The sequence below is a fragment of the Diaphorina citri genome, unplaced genomic scaffold (assembly GCF_000475195.1).
Source record: "Diaphorina citri unplaced genomic scaffold, Diaci psyllid genome assembly version 1.1 scaffold874, whole genome shotgun sequence".
Lineage (NCBI taxonomy): Eukaryota > Metazoa > Arthropoda > Insecta > Hemiptera > Psyllidae > Diaphorina > Diaphorina citri.
This window is the reverse complement of record NW_007378306.1, coordinates 1-20,855: the sequence shown is the minus strand read 5'-3', so window position 1 is coordinate 20,855 and position 20,855 is coordinate 1. Positions and strand designations below refer to the sequence as shown.

Here is a 20,855-nt window from a genome sequence, read left to right as displayed (position 1 = left end):
TAGAAACCAAGCTGAGTGCCCCCATTACACTCAAGGATGTGACTCAGTCTGCCCTGGACACTCTACTGGTAGACCATAGCGCCATCTCACGGCAGATAGATGAACAGAGCGGGGTGGTTTCACAGCTGCTAAATACGAGTGAACTATTCTTGACTGATTGTGAGGGGAATGGACTGAGAGAGTATGGAGAGAGGATCCTGGTGCGACTTAATATTCTGGACGCTAAGTGGAAACAGGTGAGTTTTGACAGAGGGTGAACTGGAACGGTATGAGAAGTTTATCCAATGGGAGACGTACCTGAGTGAGGTGTTTGAGCGACTGAGCAAGACCTATATGGAACCGAAGCAACTACTGTACAAGCTGGAGTTTGAGCTGCTCAATGAAACCAACCTGAAGAGGAGCGAATATGATTGGTTGCTCAAAACTGGTGAGTTTCTTTCCTTACAGCCAAGGGATAAGCTTAACCTATCTTTTGGGGCAGTTGCCCCTACTCCTAAGCCTCATTGTGGACTTTTTGTGTGTGTATAGAGCTCGCAGATAGGAGCGTAGTGTTAAAAGCAAAGGGGTTTTCCCTCAAGACATACCAGATCAAGATATTTCTCACTTGAATCTTGTTCTCAACACATACCTTGGCCAGTCTAGTTATCATAGAAGGTGGCACACCTGCCTTGTAAGCGCTAGGTCCCAGGATCGATCTTGGCCCGGGACGAACTTTATCAATCGTCAAGTTTCGTTCTCAGAACGGCTAGCTTTCTTCCATCCTGTCCTCCTTTTCCCTTTGTTTTCGAGACATGAAAACATTTTGAACCTATTTCTTTCTATTTCAGGCGAGGAGTTATTATCTGTAGAGGGGACAGATCCCAAATCCGGCAAATCGGAAGATCTGAAAGCCAAGCTCAATCATCTGAAATATCTGTACAAGTTCCTGTTTGAATCTGTGCGGGAGCGTTGTGAGAAGATCAAGAGTATTATGAAGGTAAGAGCATTGGGGAAGTAACTACCGCAGTTTAACTGCCCTAAAATTAAGGCATTCTGTGGAAAATAAAAATCAAGGCGTTTTCTGGAATAAAAATTTGTGAAAATATAGTTGTGTTGTTGCAAATATCGGGTTATTAGTTATTATTACTTTAGTATGTGAAGTCGACTGGGTTGGAACACATCACGTGCCTTCAGGCACACAGCACACTCCATATTTTGTCAAGGGCACAGGTTTATCTTGCCCTTGGAATCAATTTAAATTTAAAATCTTGGCCTTCTGATGAAAATGGAATTTCTTCCTAACAAACCCTTTTCCTCCTCTTCCGTGCACAGACCAAGAAAGAGTTATTCGAGAACATCGAAAGCTCTCGCAACATCCTGAACGAGTTAGAAACCAAGCTGAGTGCCCCCATTACACTCAAGGATGTGACTCAGTCTGCCCTGGACACTCTACTGGTAGACCATAGCGCCATCTCACGGCAGATAGATGAACAGAGCGGGGTGGTTTCACAGCTGCTAAATACGAGTGAACTATTCTTGACTGATTGTGAGGGGAATGGACTGAGAGAGTATGGAGAGAGGATCTTGGTGCGACTTAATATTCTGGACGCTAAGTGGAAACAGGTGAGTTTTGACAGAGGCTGAACTCGAAGAGAGAAGGAAGACAGGATAGGAGAAAGTCAGCCGTCCTGAAATCCGCGCCGGGCGGGAATCGAACCCGCAGCCTAGCGCTTGCAAGACAGACGCGCTACCAACCAAGCTAACTAAGCTTTGGGAGAGGTGAGTTTGGTAATGGTTAAATGTCCGTTTTTTCCTACTATTAGCATATAGTGGGACAACTTGTTCTATAGCATATAGTGGGACAACTTGCTCTGACAGTCTAAATAAAGCACTACTTGTACTTACCAAACAAGGGTAAAATTATGCTGCTGCTGCTTCTTCTTTCGTTTTTTCTTCCGTTCCAACGGGGTCGTCGGAGAAAGCCAGCCATTCCGAGAACGAACATTATCCCATCAGGATGAAATCCGCCCCGGGCGGGAATCGAACCCGCGGCCTAGCGCTTGCAAGGCAGACGCGCTACCAACCAAGCTAACTAAGCTTCGGGAGAGGTGAGTTTGGTAATGGTTAAACGTCCGTTTTTGCCTACTATTAGCATATAGTGGGACAACTTGTTCCATACTGACAGTCTAAATAAAGCACTACTTGTACTTACCAAACAAGGGTAAAATTATGCTGCTGCTGCTGCTGCTTCTTCTTTCGTTCCAACGGGGTCGTGATTTGTAGTAATCCTTATTATTAGAATAGCATCGATCTGATCTTTTCTGAGGCTGACGGTTATTTACGATTGGATGTCTTTCCTAATAAATCTAATAATAAATATTTGATTGAGTACACGAGACTGAGGGATTTTCTAACACCCGTTAACACCTTGGTTTTCTCTTTGGTTTCAGGTGATAGAAATGTGCGCTCTCAAGAAAACCAAAATCATCGCTACCTGGACACTACTAGGTCAAGTAGACAAACTAGTACATGATCAAGAACAATGGCTGTCAGCACAGGAGACCAAGCTGACTGATCTAGAAGCTCAAGCTACGAGTGCGCCTCTACATACATTGGAAGTTATACGGGGTGACGCTTTGGATGTACAGGAGGATATAGGAGCCAGAGACTTACTGCTGGAAACTCTCGAGTCCCTGTACACCGAACTGTCAGCCAACTATCTAACCCCGGACATGAGGGTGTTCCAGAATGCACACTCCTTGCTGACTGCCTGGTGAGTTTTTTCCCCTACCTCCCTTGTCCTAGGAGTTTAACGTCACTTTATAACAGGGAACTGTAACAACGGAGGTCCCGAAATCGAAGAGAGAAGAAGGACAGAATAGAAAACCAGCTGTTCCGAGAACGATGTTGAGTTTTTTCGTTATTTCGCAAGGGTTTTAACGTCACTTTATAACAGGGAACTGTAACAACGGAGGTCTAAACCTAAGAAGGACAGTATAGATAACTAGTCGTTCCGAGAACGAACCTCATCTAGCTAGATTGTTCGTCCCGAGCGGGAATCGAACTCGCGACCTAGCCTTTACAAGGCAGGTGAACTACCCTCAAACCTACCTTTTCTTGTTTTGTTTTTCGAGGTATGCTTACTGAGTATAATATCCTCATGTTTTGTATTTCCAGGTATGCTCTAAGGCCACGATGTTCTCAGCTCGTGTCTCTACTCAACACCCTGCTAAGTCCATGGCAAGAGTTCTCATCTCAGCACAGTCTCCTAATAATCTTACTCAGTCAAATAGATGCCCGCCTAACCTCGTGTGAACTTGAGCCAGATAATACTGAACTAGAGGTAAGATGCGACTCAATATTTATTTTTCGAAGCAATCTCCGGGGCCGAGTGGGTATCACACGAGGCTTGCACGCCGGAGGTCCTGGGTTCGATTCCCAGCGTGGTCGATTTTTTTTCCAACTCTGTGCTTGAAATCCAGGGTGCACTCAGCCTCTTGAAAACAATTGAGTAGCTACTTTAATAGAGGTTGATGATACGAGTAGGTAGATGACAATTAATACCTAGTAAAGAAGGCACTTAATAATGCTGTGATACCCACTAAAGTTGTGAAGAATTTCTCAGCTTTACTTCAAATAATTAATGATAATCCGAAATATTGGTAATTAACTTTACTCTTAAGCAATGACCATTGTCTGATTCTAGGAATTGAAAGATCTATTGAAAGTGGCTCAGGGTGACATCAAGAAAGCGAATGCCCAGGTGAAGAAAGTCTACAAGAGCTGTCAGAAAACTGACAAGGGCATGATCCAGAACCTGGTGAAGGAATATGAGAACCTTTACAAGGATTTGTATCAGAGAGTCAACTCAGTACCTACTGCTAAAGAGGTAAGGGAAAATCACCTTTGAAAAATCTTTTTTTTTTTTTTAATGGTTGATAGAGAGAACTGTAACTGCTGAGGTCTTATTGTCCCGAAAGCAAAGAGAGAAGGAAGACAGAATATTAGAAAGCCAGTCGATATGAAGACAAAGCGCATGTGTTTAGGATAAAGTTCGCCGGGAGGGAATCGAACCTGAAACCTAGGGGCTACAAGGCAGGCGAGCTACCTTCAAAACTAACTAGGCTGGCTTTTAGTAGTACTGTTTCTAAACGAATTAGAATAGAATACTGCCAGCATAGGACTGAAAAGTCCCTTTACACTCGCAGGGAAACAAAAACTATTTTATGTCCCTATATTAACCAATAATTTTTTCCCCTCACACAGAAACAAGTACAAGTGTCCACCCTAAGGTTTGAGCGTGATAGCTCAGTACAAGTAGACACACTGAAGCAACCTAATGAATATCTGCGGTGTTTAATTAAGTATAAGTACTTTGTATAATGCCCGCCAGTCACTATCAGGTAGACCTGACGAGAGGTACACCTGATCAGGTCTACCTTGATGGTGAATGGCTGGCCTAACTAATTGCACTAGAAAAGTCCTCTGTATTTAATCGAGAGACTTTGAACATAATGAACATCCCGATCTATCAAATACCGCTGGATAATATTATAAACCATAATATCGAGTTTTTGTGCTCATGCACAGAAGCTTAAAATTGAAATATTATATCTATCTGTGTCTATATGGTTAATTTCATCGGGGAAACTCAAAAGTCTCTAAACTGTGTTGTTCAGAAGGACCACGGTTTTACAACCGATATTTTAACCTCTCGAAAAATCTCAAGATGCACAGGATTTTTCCCTTGTATATTATAAGTACTACTAACATTGTTACGGTGGTATTTTATTTTTCATTTACTCGAAATACCTACATTACTTGAATGTAGCTGCTTCTCTAAAAAATGGTATTTTTGAAGAAGAAGAAAAACAAAAAACAAAAAAAAAATGCCCAAAAAATTTTTCATGTCAATTATTCACTAACTTTTAAAGTAGGTTGGTAAATTTGAAATTTTTACTTTTTGCTAATTTTTACTGTCGATGAAAACTAATTTTGAGAGAAGAAAAATTATAAGATTTATTAGTAGAAAAAAGTAATAGTAATAATGAAAAAAAAAAAAATAATAATAATAATAATAATAAAAAGAAGAAAAGAATTCGGAAATTATTGAAAATAAATTCAGAAATAAATCACGAGCGGTTTTTTAAGCTACCCGATCCGACTAGCAGCATGGTCCCCACCCAAATCCCACCCCAAGTACATAACTTTGCCAGCACAGCTTCGAACTTCAGAAAGAGGAGGAGCTTAAGTTCGAATGGTAGGGGAAAATTTCCCAATATTTGGGGGAAAAATTCCAACGTTGCCTTTAAGTAGCATCGTACGTAAAGGTCTTTGGTAGCATCGTATCCAAAGGTCCTTTGAGGCATCGTGTTAAAAGCTCAAAGTTCCAACACATGCGTAGGGAAAACTTTCCCCCACCTAGACCTAGGCTCCTCCTCTTTCTGAATTTTCTGTTGTGCTGACAAAGTTAGGTACTTTGGGTGGGCATTCGGGTGGGGACCATGCTGCTAGTCACTTCTTAGAAGCTTAAAAAAATTGCTTGCAATTTTCCCCCCATTTTCTTGAATTTTCTCTGTTCTTGCTATTTGTCTATTTTATTTTTAATGTCTTTTTTCCCCTAATCCAAAATGATTTTAATTATTGTTTCAATTTTGTCTAAGAAATTCTTTGTAATATTATCTACCTACTGATGTCGTTGTTTCCTATTTTAATAATTATTATGATCATTGAACACTTGAAAATTATTACTACTAATAAGACGGAATTTTTTTTTTTTTACGTTTAAGAAAAAAAAATATTATTTATTTTTATACTTTTACTTGTACCTATTTCAATGCTTTTTGGAAAATAGAAAAATACCAAATCAAAATATTTACTATCCGACTTGTGCAATCATTTTTTTTACATCCATGTCCATGTTATTTCTACTGGACACTCTCTTTTTGTTTAAATCACTTGTGTGACATAATAACCTTCAGTATTCTTTTTCTATTCAATTTGAAATATGTATACAAAATCTCTAAATTACAGTGTCGATTTACATTTTGTTCTGTCCAATTTTTTTCGTGTCTTTGTAGGATTCATTATTGATAATCATCAATATTGAAGCTGCACTTAGTGTTTGCTCAAGTTTGGTGACTTATCTTGAGCCTATGAACTTATTTTTTTACTGCTAGCCTTACTATAGGAATAAGAGTGAAATGCCAAGTGCCTATTATTATTATTATATCTACGTTTCTAAATTGTATATACTTAAAATTATACATATTTATATTTTCTAAAAATAGTTACACATAACTCGCCTCTTGTTTTTATTTTATTTTCAGGAACATTCTAGGAATTTTTCAGGAACTTCAAGAAAGGTTCCAGGCTACGCCTGAATCAAGTATGACACAATGTCTTATCGTTTAAAAGAAAGTAAAGAAACGATGGAATATATGAAAAAAAGTCAAACCACTGAGAATTTCTATATTTTCTTAAAATAAAATTACAAATAGTTTGTACAACCGAGTAGAATTTTTTTAGATTCTTATAATTATCTACCAAATTGGTTTTCACCAACAGTTTTCATTTCATCGACTTCTCTTTGAGTGATAAGATTCACACTGAGAGAACTCGACCTGATAATCTATGTGAAAAAATTACGTCAAAAATTCAAACTTTGAAAAATAATTTAACTATGTACAAATACAAACTAGACAGAGAGAGGAGGAGCGGACTTTGGGATATTCATACAAATACATGAAACTATGTACAGGAATGATATCGAGATTTTAATAGTGATATGTATTTATAATATGTACATGGTTTCGAGAAATATTTTGTAACTAATATTAGAGGAAGGGGGAATTGAATAAAAACACGAGAAAGAGAAGACTAAGAATAAAATGCGAAACCTTAAGGAGATAAGGAACTCCTTAGTACTCACGAGGATCGCAGAAAAATGTCCAAAAATTGTTACGAAGTGAAACATTGATTACCTTAAGTAAATAAAAATAAATCACAGAATTGTCCAAATAGAGGAAATTTGTGTTTAAAATGGCGTACCCCTGTGTGTTCTAGATCTATAATTTAGGGTACACTTAGCTTGGGAGCTTCCTACAATTTACATATGTAACATTATGTACCTTTGCCATGACAACCAATTTTTACTTATCCTGTAATAAGGAAAGCAATTTCAAACGGGGATATTGTGGTTTGAGATCTCATAATGAAAATGACATAGAATCGTATACAAGATGTAGGAGGTACTTACAGGCCTGGCGATACTATTCAAACGTCGTACTGAACATGTTGAGATCTTCAAACGACGTAACGCCACTCTGATCCAGCATTTGCATCATCATGTCTGACATCTCCTGTCCTCCAGGGTGATGGGGATGGCCCCCTACCACCCCCTGGGGGAGACAGCCAGGCTCTGGACCGCCCTGGTTTTGCTGCCACCCACCCCAGAGTCCTGGGTTCGATACCGGGTAGGCTTGGGCGCGAGCACCCCCACTCAGCTGAGTGTAGGTGGGGCCGTTGGGAGAGCGAGAGGGAGAGAGTTGACTGTATTGGTAACCTTCCGTGACTGGTTGTTGCTGAAATGATACGGAAAATGGGAGGTTAGATAATAGATAATAGTCAAAAAGAACAAGGGAATGGTATCCAAGAGAAAGAAAGAGAACAAGAAGAGGTCCACCAACCAGATGGGATGATTCAATCAGAAAAGTGGCAGGAATGAAAAGAGCTCGAGACAGAAGGAAATGGAGATTTTTCGGTCTGCAAAATTGGAGAAACCCCAATCTTGAACTCACAAACCCATCTCCTTCTTCTTCCTAGGCTTTTCCCCCTTAAATAGGGTCGGCGTATAAGCTCATCCAGGTATAAAAAAACACCATATAAAATAAAAATAATAAAAATAAAAAAAAAAGCTACGGGTTAAGTAAGGAATAAGTTTGAGTGTGCAAGGGAGAGTGACTAACTTGTCTTAGATTCCACTGAGGGTGGTGTGCATTGTGCGAGTGACTGGCGGAGTGCGTGGGAGACTTAACACTATGTCGGCTGGTCACCTGAGCTTGTTGTGACTGTTGGGGAGAGTTGTAGCTGATGGGGGACGCATTGGTGTCGTAGGATGAGTAGACACCGGCCGAATTACTGGTCTGAGCGCTGTCAGGCCGCTGGGGAATTGTCGCTGTGGGGGGGAAACGAAACAATACGGGTTAGAGAGAATTATCTACAATCTCTTGGAGGGTTTCAGCAGTCATCTTACATATATTATAAGAACAAGTTATATATAAGTTCTGTGGGTCAACTTGATAAGGAGAACCAAAAAGGCAGATATATTTTGCAGAACTTCAAAGAACTATTTTGCAGAATATATCTGCCTTTTTGGTTCTCCTTATCAAATTATCTACAATCCAGTGCAGTTGTTGGGGAATGAACGTTTCTGTAACTGCTAAGGTCTTTTTTTATAGTCCCAAAAGTGCAGAAGGAAGGAAGACAGAATAGGGGAAAACCAGCCGTTCCGAGAACGAACCTTTAGAATTAAGTCCGCTCCGGCCAAATAGCTCATGGAAGTAAACAAGGTTGCGCAAGGTTAGTATCTGGATGAGTGAAACTCGGGCAGGGTGAGGTTAATGTGAGTAGATCGGTAGCTTGTTGCCACCCGTGGCACAAGCTCTGCTTATACGGGTGGGTATACCCTTTATATGAAAAATGTATGTTCTGAGTTTTTTGTCGATGAAATATAAATGGAAACTTATTATAAAAAAAAAAGAATGGAGGGTTAAACCCCCGTCACGAAAGACCTTACTTAGAAGTTATACAGTTAGATATATTTCAAATCCATAAAAAAAAAAAATCCAACGCATAACCGTTAGGAGAGCTAAATATCCCTGTTGTGGTTGGGCATTTCGCATAAAAGTTGAAATTATGGGCAGAAAACAGTAGGTAGGTATGTAGGGTATTGGTACTTACAGTGCAGATGCTGAGGTGTAGGCTGGGCTAGCATATGATGTGAGGTAGGAGGTCGCATCACCGTTAGGAGAGCTAAATATCCCTGTTGTGGTTGGGCATTTCGCATAAAAGTTGAAATTATGGGCAGAAAACAGTAGGTAGATATGTAGGGTATTGGTACTTACAGTGCAGATGCTGAGGTGTAGGCTGGGCTAGCATATGATGTGAGGTAGGAGGGGCAGGGGGCGGCTTTTTTTTTTTTTTTTTTAGAAGGTTTGACAGAGGGAACTGTAACTGCTGAGGTCTTATCGTCCCTAAATCGAAGAGAGATGGAAGACAGGATAGGAGAAAGCCAGCCGTTCCGAGTGATTAGGTGGATTTGGATTAAAATTCAGCCAATTAGAAATCAGTTTAACCAAGTTTACATTCAGATTGTGGTCCTGGCCATAGATCTCAGAATCCAGCAGGAAGGACACATTACCAGTAGGCGCCGCTAAAGGATTGTCAAACTGACCGGTAGGTGGCCAGTTCTTGATGTAGCCCGTACAGTGGACCACGGCAAAGTTCTGCCCATCTCGCGACGGCCCCAGGGAGTTACGTTGCTTGAGCCGACTCAGATGACCGAGGGGGTTTTGTTCGGGGGGCTCCGGCCCTACCTTGATACGACAGATGAAGCCCCGTCGGGAACCCATACAGAGACGCATGGAGGCTGAAAAGGGAATGAAATCCAGTTAGAGTCATTAAGGAATTGAGAATACAAACCCTTTACTAGCAAAAATTGTCGTGCTTTGTGTCCGCCATATTTGAACTTTTTAAAATGTTCAATCTTTCTTAAAGTGAGATACCAACCTTAGTGGTGTAGTGGTTAGCACGGTGGACTTCGGATCTAGAGGTTGGTGGATCGAGTCCAAGTCAAGTCATAAAATTTAGCGTAATGTATTAGGTAGGAGGGGCAGGGGGCGGGGGATAGACATGGTCTCTCCTCTGCAGACTATAATCAATACCAGGGGCGGCCTGCTGCTGTTGTTGTTGCTGCTGCTGTTGATACACAGGCTCCGGTTCAGGCTGAGGGGCAGGCGTGGTCTCGTTACTATGCAGGGACTTGGCAGTGGTGTTGGTACACACGATGTATTCAACCTCGTCGTTGTACGGGTTGAGGAACGCGTAGGCTGAGGTACGGAGCCAGATCCATTCGCCGTTCTTGGCACGAAACCTGTGCATGGCGGACATGACTTGGCCCTTGAGCTTCAGAACTGAAATCACAAACGAGACACATGAAATAAATGAAATATTCAACATATTACCATTTTATCAACGCGACAAAAAAGCCTTGAAAAAAGATATCAACCCTACTAAAAAGTAGTCTACCTCACTATCTTTTTGAACGAACTTGTGGGGTTCAAATTTTAACTCCAGGATTTTGGACTTGGTTTTGTCCTTTGTCTGTTTAAACTGTGTGTTCATAATTATTCAATAATAAGCAGGTAAATTTCATTTTGATATCTAACACACAAAAGACTTCAAAGGAAAAGACTGTATCATGTTGTTAAACCCATAAAATACACGAGACCTCGTTTAGACTGCTGGGGTAAAGAACCTGTGCATGGCGGACATGACTTGGCCCTTGAGCTTCAGAACTGAAATCACAAACGAGACACATGAAATAAATGAAATATTCAACATAGTACCATTTTATCAACGCGACAAAAAAGCCTTGAAAAAAAGATACCAACCCTACTAAAAAGTAGTCTACCTCACTATCTTTTTGAACGAACTTGTGGGATTCAAATTTTAACTCCAGGATTTTAGACTTGGTTTTGTGGGGTTCAAATTTTAACTCCAGGATTTTGGACTTGGTTTTGTCCTTTGTCTGTTTAAACTGTAAGTTCATAATTATTCAATAATAAGCAGGTAATTTCATTTTGACATCTAACACACAAAAGACTTCAAGGGAAAAGACTGTATCATGTTGTTAAACCCATAAAATACACGAGACCTTGTTTAGACTGCTGGGGTAAAGGGTCGCGGGTTTGATTCCCACCCGGGACGTATTTTATCCTCAGATAAGATTCGTTCTCAGAACAGCTGGCTTTCTCCTTTCTCAGATTTTGCTAATCCAGTGAGCTTAAACTAATTTTAAACTCTTTGACTGAAACTTAAATTCAGATTGTGGTCTTTGCCATTAGCCTTCTTTACCCTCCCATGAAATCATTACTAATTTCAAATATACCAATGCTATATGCTAAATAAGTAAATTACATTGTGTAATAAGGAAGGCGTGAGTGCAAACCCAGCCGAGGCATGGAATTATACCTTCAACATTGCTTAAGGATTTGACCATAGTAAAAGTTAAACTCTCGGTCTTATTCCAGCTATTTTATTTAGGGAACATCTGTCTTGATTGATTTCTAATTGATCTTGATTGATTTCTAATTGGTCTCCATTGATTTCTGATTGGAATTGGTTTGTCTGATTTCAGGAGTACAAATAGACACCCGGGTTGTGGATGAAGACGGCGCTCACTGCTGTCTGGTTGCCATTGGAAGACTTCAAGTCACGTCCACACCCAACACCAACGATCTTGCCGGCGGCATTAACAACGCAGGTACGTACTCTGGACGAAGCTTTTTTTTTAAATTTAAGGCGCTTTAACACTTGCGTGTCATTCGAGCCGTACCCTCTCGGGTTAGATTTTTGTGTAGAGGCTTTTCAAGTTAGAAGGTCCATTGGTTAGGATCGGGCGGAGGTTGTGATGATAGGGTAATGTATGGGGTAAGCTTTTGGATCACACGTTTCGAATCAATCGAGTGGTTTTTTCTAAGTTTGATGGGGGGAAAATTTAACTAAATTTAACTGGATAAAATCCGCCCCGTGCGGGAATCGAACCCGCGGCCCAGCGCTTACAAGGCAGACGCACTACCAACTAAGCTAACTAGGCTGGCTATTTATTCTTAAAATTAATAAATTTAATAGCACATTATTTATATTTTTATCACCACAGAGTTCATCTCACGTCACTCAATGGATGGAAAGTTCACTTTCGTGGATCAACGCGTTATGGGTCTGATTGGATATAACCCAGCAGAACTTCTGGGCAAATCCTGTTTCGACTTTTTCCACCCCGATGATCATACACATATGAAGGACAGCTTCGATTCAGGTAAGCCTAAAATGCACTTTAGTTGGTATCCTGTTTCGACTTTTTCCACCCCGATGATCATACACATATGAAGGACAGCTTCGATTCAGGTAAGCCTAAAATGCACTTTAGTTGGCTTTCGACTTTTTCCACCCCGATGATCATACACATATGAAGGACAGCTTCGATTCAGGTAAGCCTAAAATGCACTTTAGTTGGTTGGTCCTGTGAATTGCAGAATGCATAGTACTAGTTGGTTAAAATAGAAGAATATACCTTGTTTGTCCTGCTCGAATGAGATTAAAAAGTCCCTTTACCCCAGCAGTCTAAAAAAGGTCTCGTGTATTTTATGGGTTTAACAACCTGATACAATTTTGTTTAGATTGAGATAATGGTCAAGTACAATATCATACATATTTCTAGACATGGTCTTCACTTGATTGGAGTGGATTATGGACTGTCTCCTATCTGATAGACGTTAAAAAACAAGACTATAGATAAAAGGACAGACGAGTTGATATATTTCGACCGTCTATGGCCATCTTCAGAACAACTCTGAAGATGGCCATCTTCAGAACAACAGGATAAAATCCGCCCCGGGCGGGAATCGAACCCGCGGCCTAGCGCTTACAAGGCAGACGCACTACCAACTAAGCTAAGTAGGCTAGCTATTTGAACTTTTTAAAATGTTCAATCTTTCTTAAAGTGAGATACCAACCTTAGTGGTGTAGTGGTTAGCACGGTGGACTTCGGATCTGGAGGTTGGTGGATCGAGTCCAAGTCAAGTCATAAAATTTAGCGTAATGTATTAAGCAGGAAACGACATTTATGACAACCATTTATGCTTAACACCATTAAAATCCCTTCTTTGTTAAAGGAGATTTAAAATCAAATCAAATAAAATGATCTAGAATCAAATAAATAAGTTTTCTCCCCGGAGGGACGCGAAAGACCCACACCCCGGAGGGGCTTGAACACGAAAAGTTGAAGAACTTTTAGGAAGGTATCGAGGTCCGAACGGTAAGAGAGTTATGAATACACTGAAGCAAGAAAGGCCAGCTCGGGCCAGGGTTCGGCTACCTAGGACTACCTGAAACCTAAACCGAAAATATTTCCCGTGGGAAAGTTCGGAGTAAAGAAAATACACAAGGAAAATGGAACTAAAATGATGAATACACTGAAGCAAGAAAGGCCAGCTCGGGCCAGGGTTCGGCTACCTAGGACTACCTGAAACCTAAACCGAAAATATTTCCCGTGGGAAAGTTCGGAGTAAGGAAAATACACAAGGAAAATGGAACTAAAATGATGACGTAGAAGGAAGTAAGTGCTTCTCAAAGTGGGTCGAGCTTTGTTGACCCAAAAAAATTACTATGTATTTCCAATTTAATGTCATTCGGGTGCTTAAGTAAAACAAGTACCTTGCATAGAACACAAAACTGCTGTCGATATGAATCAACACATTGGTTAGTTTGGGTTACTTAATTAGTTTGGGATTTTGGTATTGCTCCCGATTGCCAAATCTATCGATTTAGAGTGGGTATGAAATAAATTGGTAACTTTTAACTTACATTGATGTCCTTCCTTCTTGACCGTGCCGGTTTTCAAGTCCAATATCCGACCAGCATTCTGAGGTTCCTGAGTAGACAGCTGCTCCCTGACTTTCTCAATATCTTCGGGATGAAGATATTTAAACAGGGAAGACCCAAACCAGTCACTCTGAAACGAAATAGATATTGAGATTATAGGTACTGTTTATTTTTATTTTATTTTTAGGCGCTTTGACAGTAGGTCGTTCGCCCCGGATTATACTGTTTGCGAGTTGGATGGAAAAGGTTTTAATTAAATCTCTTTGTCATGGTTTGATTATAACTCTACTAGCTGAATTCCGTCGCTTCGCTCCGGAATCCCGCTAGTTCATCCCGAGGCTGATTATAACTCTATTTGCATCAAGTAAAAGTTGCATGGACTGAGTGAGTTTTACCTGTGAATGGTTGAGCACTTGGGTGACAGAGTCGGACACATACACCACGCGTCCTGTATCACAAGCCACCACGAATAGAAATCCATCAGCCGCCTCCAGAATCAGATGCTTAAGCTCCTGGTCCGTCAGAAATGACGGCTTATAGGTGCCGTCAGTACTTGTGTTACCGGTACCTGAAACAAGAGGTAAACATATGGCCGGGGTTAGAATCAAATGGAATTCCGTGACCAGAGGGTACGTGAAGTATTTGATAACCTGATGACGATGAACATAATTAATTACAGCAGAACCTCGATTATTTCAACTCTCTATTATTTTAACTCCAAAATCCATTGTTTTTTACTTTCTATTTCTATCTTTCAAAGGATATCTTATCTTTTCAGAAGAAAAGATCATAGAAAGTGACCATTTCAACTACCCCCCCCCCAATTGGTTGAAATAATCGAGGTTCTACTGTATTTCTAACTAAATATCTATTAACGTAAACTCTTTGCTTCTCCAATATCCGTAAGGGGTACGGGAAAAACACTAGACACAAGTACATAGTAGGTACACGGACAGATCAAAAAGGAATTCTAGGTAAAACTAAAATTTAAAATCCCAATTTGACTTGAGATTAGGTAATGTCAGGAATGGATCTTAGCACGTGGCAGATACGCAGATAGTCGTCATGTGTATTGAATTATTGATGGTTAAATATCATAGTCATAGTATTTTGAAGTCCTTACTTTACCACCAATTCTTGTTACTGTTTCATCGCATTCAAGTATAACTACTTTAGAAAATAAAGACATTTCTTTGAACAATTGCTGCACTTTTTATCAGCCTTGATAAAAATTACTGAATTGACAGCTATGTAGCTGTGTGCTGACTGGAAATAAATTGAAAGGATTACTGATAGCGAATTTCAGGAACTCGTTGTTACTCGTGTGTCCAAAGTTTATTTTTCAAATGTCCCCCACAGTATTTTACATAAGAAAAAAAGTACATACTTAGAATATGCAGATACTGGAAGATAAAGAACAAGTGAAAGAAGAAAAGACTTAGAAGAGAGATTCCTACTTTGCATACAGTAGTACTCTCTTAGATAATACATACATAGTGGTAGGTAAAACTAAAATTTAAAATCCCAATTTGACTTGAGATTAGGTAATGTCAGGAATGGATCTTAGCACGTGGCAGATACGCAGATAGTCATCATGTGTATTGAATTATTGATGGTTAAATATCTTAGTCATAGTATTTTGAAGTCCTTATTTTACCACCAATTCTTGTTACTGTTTCATCGCATTCAAGTATAACTACTAACATTTCCTAATCAACCTTATGATGTTATGAGTGTAGTGCTTTTATTTGGAAACGCAATTTTTTCTCCGAACTGATGTAGGTACCCGTCAGGAAAAATGTAGATGTAAAGAATGTCAGCGGTAAGGAGTAGGTACAGGGAGTTATGAGTAGGGAATATTCATAAGGTGTTCTCCAGAACAACATGTCAGATGATATGGTTTACAATAGAGCTGTCATCCAGAGAGAACATCAGAACACACATGTTGGAAATGTTCAACTCCAGGTAGATATAGATTTCTAGCACTAATTAATCTACTGAGAAATCCAGAATGTGGACTACATTTAGTCAGATAAAAAGTGACGTTAAAAAAAAAAAAAAAAATCTCGATTTTTAGAATATTTTCAAAGAAATGGAGACCCCCGATTCCTGCAACCGGCCGAAGTCTTGAAAAGTTCAATAGATGTAATGGTAGTGGCCGTATTATCAAGAAAATAACGCATCCTATAACTTTAGACTTTCTGGTGTCTGGGTTTAAAATTCGTATACAACTCGTCATGTAAAAAATACCCACGAGTGCTTTCAGCAGCAATCTCGTCACCAGAAGTTTTATCAAAACATTGTCGAGTTCAGATCTAACCTAACCTGACCTTAAGCTCCGCCATTCATAGTGTCATCGGTATCTTATCATAGCCACTGGAATTATTATGAATTCAAGGGACATCGCATCCTGTGAAGATCTAACCGTTCTGAGAACAGAGGCGGACGGAAAGGAGGGGGACTGGGGGGTGTGGGGCTTGAAAATTAGACAATTGTGTGAGGTAATTTGTAAAAGATCAAATTCGTTTTTGATTTTAAGAATCTGAAGAGGATGTGCGGCTTGATCATTGTGTGAGGTAATTTGTAAAAGTTGAGGTATAGGTAGGTTTTTTTATTTTGAGAATGTGAAGGAAGATACGAATACAGTTTTATGATTAGAAAATGAGCTTGAAAAGCTTTCACTAGTATTAAATGACCTTTCACTAGTTAATTAGCACTAATTGCTAACCGGCTATTAGGTAATACATATTGACATAACAGAGGCCCTTAATCGCATTGGAATTCTTTGAGAGTAGGATTTTTGTCATTTTTGGTTCTCAATAGAAATGAAAAACTTCCCGGTTTTCCCCAATGTTCTAGTTTCGACTGGACCACATTCAAAAAGATTTTCTTGGCCCCTAGGCCCTACTCTTGGCCCCTATGCCCTTCCCTACCCAGCCACCCTCCAGCACTGCTCTCTCCATCACCAGAACTGAATGGGTATGAAATGTTTCTAGTTTGGAGTTGTCGTCGGGCTTTGAATTTTCGGTGAACACCGGAAGTCACTGGAAATAAAAAGAGTAAAAAAAAAAATATCGTCATATTTTATTTTTATGACAATGCGTCATCGCTCATCTAATCGTGATCTGCATTTATAATAATTTTTAATTTTAAATTTCAATTTGATTTAATTTTCATAAACAATAAATAAAATTTTCCCTTCTTTACGGTACGTATGGTCACCATTGTTTTTTTTTTTTTTTTTTTTTTTTTTTTTTTTTTTTGGTGTTTTTTTTTTTTTTTTTTTTTTTATACTCTTATAGATGTTTATTTGAAGTTAATTTTCAAGTATGTGCCTCTGGAATGTCTATTGGCATTAGCATTATTTATAGATGCTATTATCCCAAATCAAATGTTACATTTTACTGCTACTATGCTTGTTTGTTCACTGTTCTATTTTTATTAAACATTTAGTTATTTATTTCACTTATTCTATTATTCGCAAAAACTGCTTGCTACTTTTGATATCAATTGGGTTTTCAGATATTTTGATAAGAATAACCGGTAGCTTATTTCATTAGAAATTTAGAACATATATCACAGCACTAGTAAACCATGGAGGAGACCGACGCACAAGACCCAGGAATCAAGGGCGTCAACAAAAAATCGTTGATTCTTAAAAAATATCTTGAGTAAAGCAAAAAAAAAAAAAAAAAAGTAGCAGTACTACACAGTACAAGAGTGTGTTGAGTCAGTAGCCACATATAGAACTACATACCAGTAGCTGGAGGTATATGCTACTTGGTAACATACTGAAATATAAGAGTACACCGAAGTACCAGAACTATAGCAAACCAGATCCTTCACAGATAACACCCAATAGAATCCTCAATATAATGAGGAAATTCTCAGAGCTGATAAAATAAGTTAATGGATACCTTAACTTTAGATAGAACTTTCTCACTGTACATGGGACCTTTAAACAAAACATGGACTTAATGGTGGATATTGAATCTTTACAGTTTACTAGGTTTAGGATTAAGTTGGTTCAAATTTTAATTAAGACCAAACTTTCCAACCCAGTGTCAAAAGTCATAGGAGTCAGACCAACGGAAACTCTTTTGTGGGTTCAAAAAGGCCTCACAACTATGCGACAAATCTCGACACAGTTCAAGGAGTAAGTCATCTTGTAAATATACAGTAGGTACTAGAAATTTTATAATGTGTTGTTGCTTTCTATTTTCCCGTTGAAAATTCACCGCATATTGACTTGTCTTTCACACATCAAAATTGATTCTCAAACATGAAAACGAAAGCAAAATCCCAATGGACAACAAGTGCCTTCACATTTTTTGTTTCAAGAAATCTCTGGGAGAATTGCGAAAGATACACAGGAAGTGAGAAGATACATCCAATATATCAAAACACAAATAAAATAGGAAATTGATGCTTTTCCCCGAAAATTCGGAAAATTTTGAGAAAAGTGAAAAAAATATATCAACGGCGTGATGTATGGGTGTATATGTATGTATTTATTTCCAACAGTGTCGAAATGTCGAAAACAGAAGGGGATGATGGCCCACTTGATACTACTTGCGGTGAATTTTATATCTTGCCATCTTCAAGCCCCACAACCCGTGCTAGGCCAATGGATTTATGAGCTGAATGCACGATTTGAAAAAAACGGTCACTTTAAAGGAGAATTGTGAGGAAACAAGACTGCAAGTTCCTGTACTGCAGGCTTTGTGTAAAAGAGTTCTACTATTACAACCAAATTCCAAAATTAATGAGGATAAAATTCCATTGCTCAATAGGGATTCGAACACACGCCCTTTCTCTTACCAGGCAAGTGCTCTAACGTTAGCGAGGTCAAAGGTTCTCCCATTTGAAGCATTAATTCTCCAAAGTTTCTTATCTGGGATCAGAACGGTCTCGCCAAAGTCTCCTACAATCTACAATGCACAATATCATGCAAATGAGAGAATAGTTTCTCAGATACAACAAAACCTCCAAGCTCTGGATAGAGGGAAGGACACCCCACGGAGTCGCGGGTTCCAAAGGTCACTGGATCAGAACATAAATCACACGGCGATAGAATAGAACTTCGCTTTGGAGAACCCATCACAATATTTATGTCTCCATGTTCTATGAGCTTTTTTTAAAAGAGAAGACCAATCACTCGTCACGGGCTGTCAGTCACCTGTGATGGAAAGCTCACACACATTGAAAACATACATCAGACATACACACAGAAGATATGTGATCTGATTCTACTGATGGCAGTCATAAATATAAGAGCCCAACATGTAGGTAGATTGTAAAGCTGACACACATAAATCTTGGAGTGGAATATAATCACCAGGACAAAAACAGAAGTTCTAAGGACAGGCACTGTCAAAGTACATGGACTAACAATAGGCAATGGTAATGCAAAGGAACCTAAGCAACTAGCAACTACATGGACGACACAGGCAATCAATTTGCCTAGACCAATCGACACTAAACCAATCAGAGGCTCGAGAGAAACTGCAGAGCAACTAAATAGAAAATAAAGGCAGTAGATATGGTACCATGAATTAGAGCAAATGACAAAATTCGCAGCAGTAAAGATGCCTATAAAAGAAGATGAACTATCTGCTGAAGAATAAAGACATAAATAATCAAATTGAAAAGAAGAAGAAGAATATGAGAGAGTTGAAAGAAATAGAATAAACTGGAACCAAAACAAGTGATGAGAGAGATAGAGAGAGACCAGAAGATGTTTCATGTTGAAAAGCCACAATCATTAATCACACCGAGACATAGAGAGAGAAGAAGCTTATTCAAATTGAAAAGAAGAAGAATATGAGAGAGTTGAAAGAAATAGAATAAACTGGAACCAAAACAAGTGATGAGAGAGATAGAGAGAGAGAGACCAGAAGATGTTTCATGTTGAAAAGCCACAATCATTAATCACACCGAGACAAGGGAGCGTAAACTTGGAATCGGAGTGAAAATAATTTGGAAGGCATTCTCCATCACTCAAACCCCGTATGCAAGGGATAAAAAAAAAAAAAAAGAAGGAAGTTGTAAGGAGAGCCCAAACGGAAACAATTTTATTTCCCACTTATCTCAACACATACATGGGAAAGGAAAGAAGTAGTAACGGGATGGATGGGAATAAGGCGAGAAATACATAGAGAAAATATTGTCTTCAAAATATGACAAATTTCAACGACGAAAAGCTTGCGATTAAAAGAACAAGGTCAATAAACTTCCGAATAGATCGAAAAGGGAATTTTAGAAGAAGTATGTACAAGACACGAGAAGAATGAAAAATTCAGTGATAGTAAAAATGATAAACCTAAAAATGAGGAAAAGAGATAACACTAACATAAACATGATGTGCATTAAAACCGGTAACAAGTCCTTACTGGGATAAAAGTTTCGACAAATATGAACTTATTAAGAATAATGTCATCAACTGGTGTGTATCTTAATTGAATAGAGAATTAGAAAATAAATAACACTAACATAAACATGATGTGCATTAAAACCGGTAACAAGTCCTTACTGGGATAAAAGTTTCGACAAATATGAACTTATTAAGATTAATGTCATCAACTGGTGTGTATCTTAATTGAATAGAATAGAGAATTAGAAAATATTTTCTTTGAACAATTGCTGCACTTTTTATCAGCCTTGATAAAAATTACTGAATTGACAGCTATGTAGCTGTGTGCTGACTGGAAATAAATTGAAAGGATTACTGATAGCGAATTTCAGGAACTCGTTGTTACTCGTGTGTCCAAAGTTTATTTTTCAAATGTCCCCCACAGTATTTTACATAAGAAAAAAAGTACATACTTAGAATATGCAGATACTGGAAGATAAAGAACAAGTGAAAGAAGAAAAGACTAAGAAGAGAGATTCCTACTTTGCATACAGTAGTACTCTCTTAGATAATGCATACATAGTGGTAGTTAAAAAAATCTCCAAGGAAAACTAATACTCACTACAGTCAAACCATCAAGGCATGGCATTCTTCTATTCCACGGGTGGTAATCGTGGTAGAAATGGGACATAGGACAGGGGTAACAACTTGGGAGTGTCGGACAAAACGACAGAGGTTGCGAAATATAAAATGTTAGATACCATGTATAATTGTACATGCGTTAACCAGTTGACCACAGCGCCATTAGAATCATCAAACTAGGATTTATAAGCTTTTCCCGGAATGAAAATTCCATGAT

General features: G+C 38.9%; 2 protein-coding genes across 2 annotated transcripts; one reads left to right on the top strand and one right to left on the bottom strand.

Moving 5' to 3' along the window:
• Window positions 1-265: 265 nt before the first annotated feature.
• Window positions 266-4,362, top strand: LOC103512691 (dystonin-like). The gene is made up of 7 exons (XM_008477469.1): window positions 266-427; window positions 828-976; window positions 1,312-1,602; window positions 2,430-2,752; window positions 3,157-3,322; window positions 3,686-3,868; window positions 4,246-4,362. The coding sequence occupies exons 1-7, from the start codon at window positions 334-336 to the stop codon at window positions 4,360-4,362; spliced, it is 1,323 nt and encodes a 440-aa protein (XP_008475691.1). The 5' UTR covers window positions 266-333.
• Window positions 4,363-5,599: 1,237 nt separating this feature from the next.
• LOC103512690 (aryl hydrocarbon receptor nuclear translocator homolog) lies at window positions 5,600-14,910 on the bottom strand (the record flags this gene model as incomplete). Its single annotated transcript, XM_026826097.1, has 7 exons — window positions 5,600-7,562; window positions 7,947-8,155; window positions 9,105-9,168; window positions 9,273-9,628; window positions 13,627-13,774; window positions 14,040-14,294; window positions 14,881-14,910. Coding segments are annotated over 7 exons (1,374 nt in total), but the record flags the coding sequence as incomplete, so codon positions are not given.
• Between the last annotated feature and the right edge of the window lie 5,945 nt (window positions 14,911-20,855).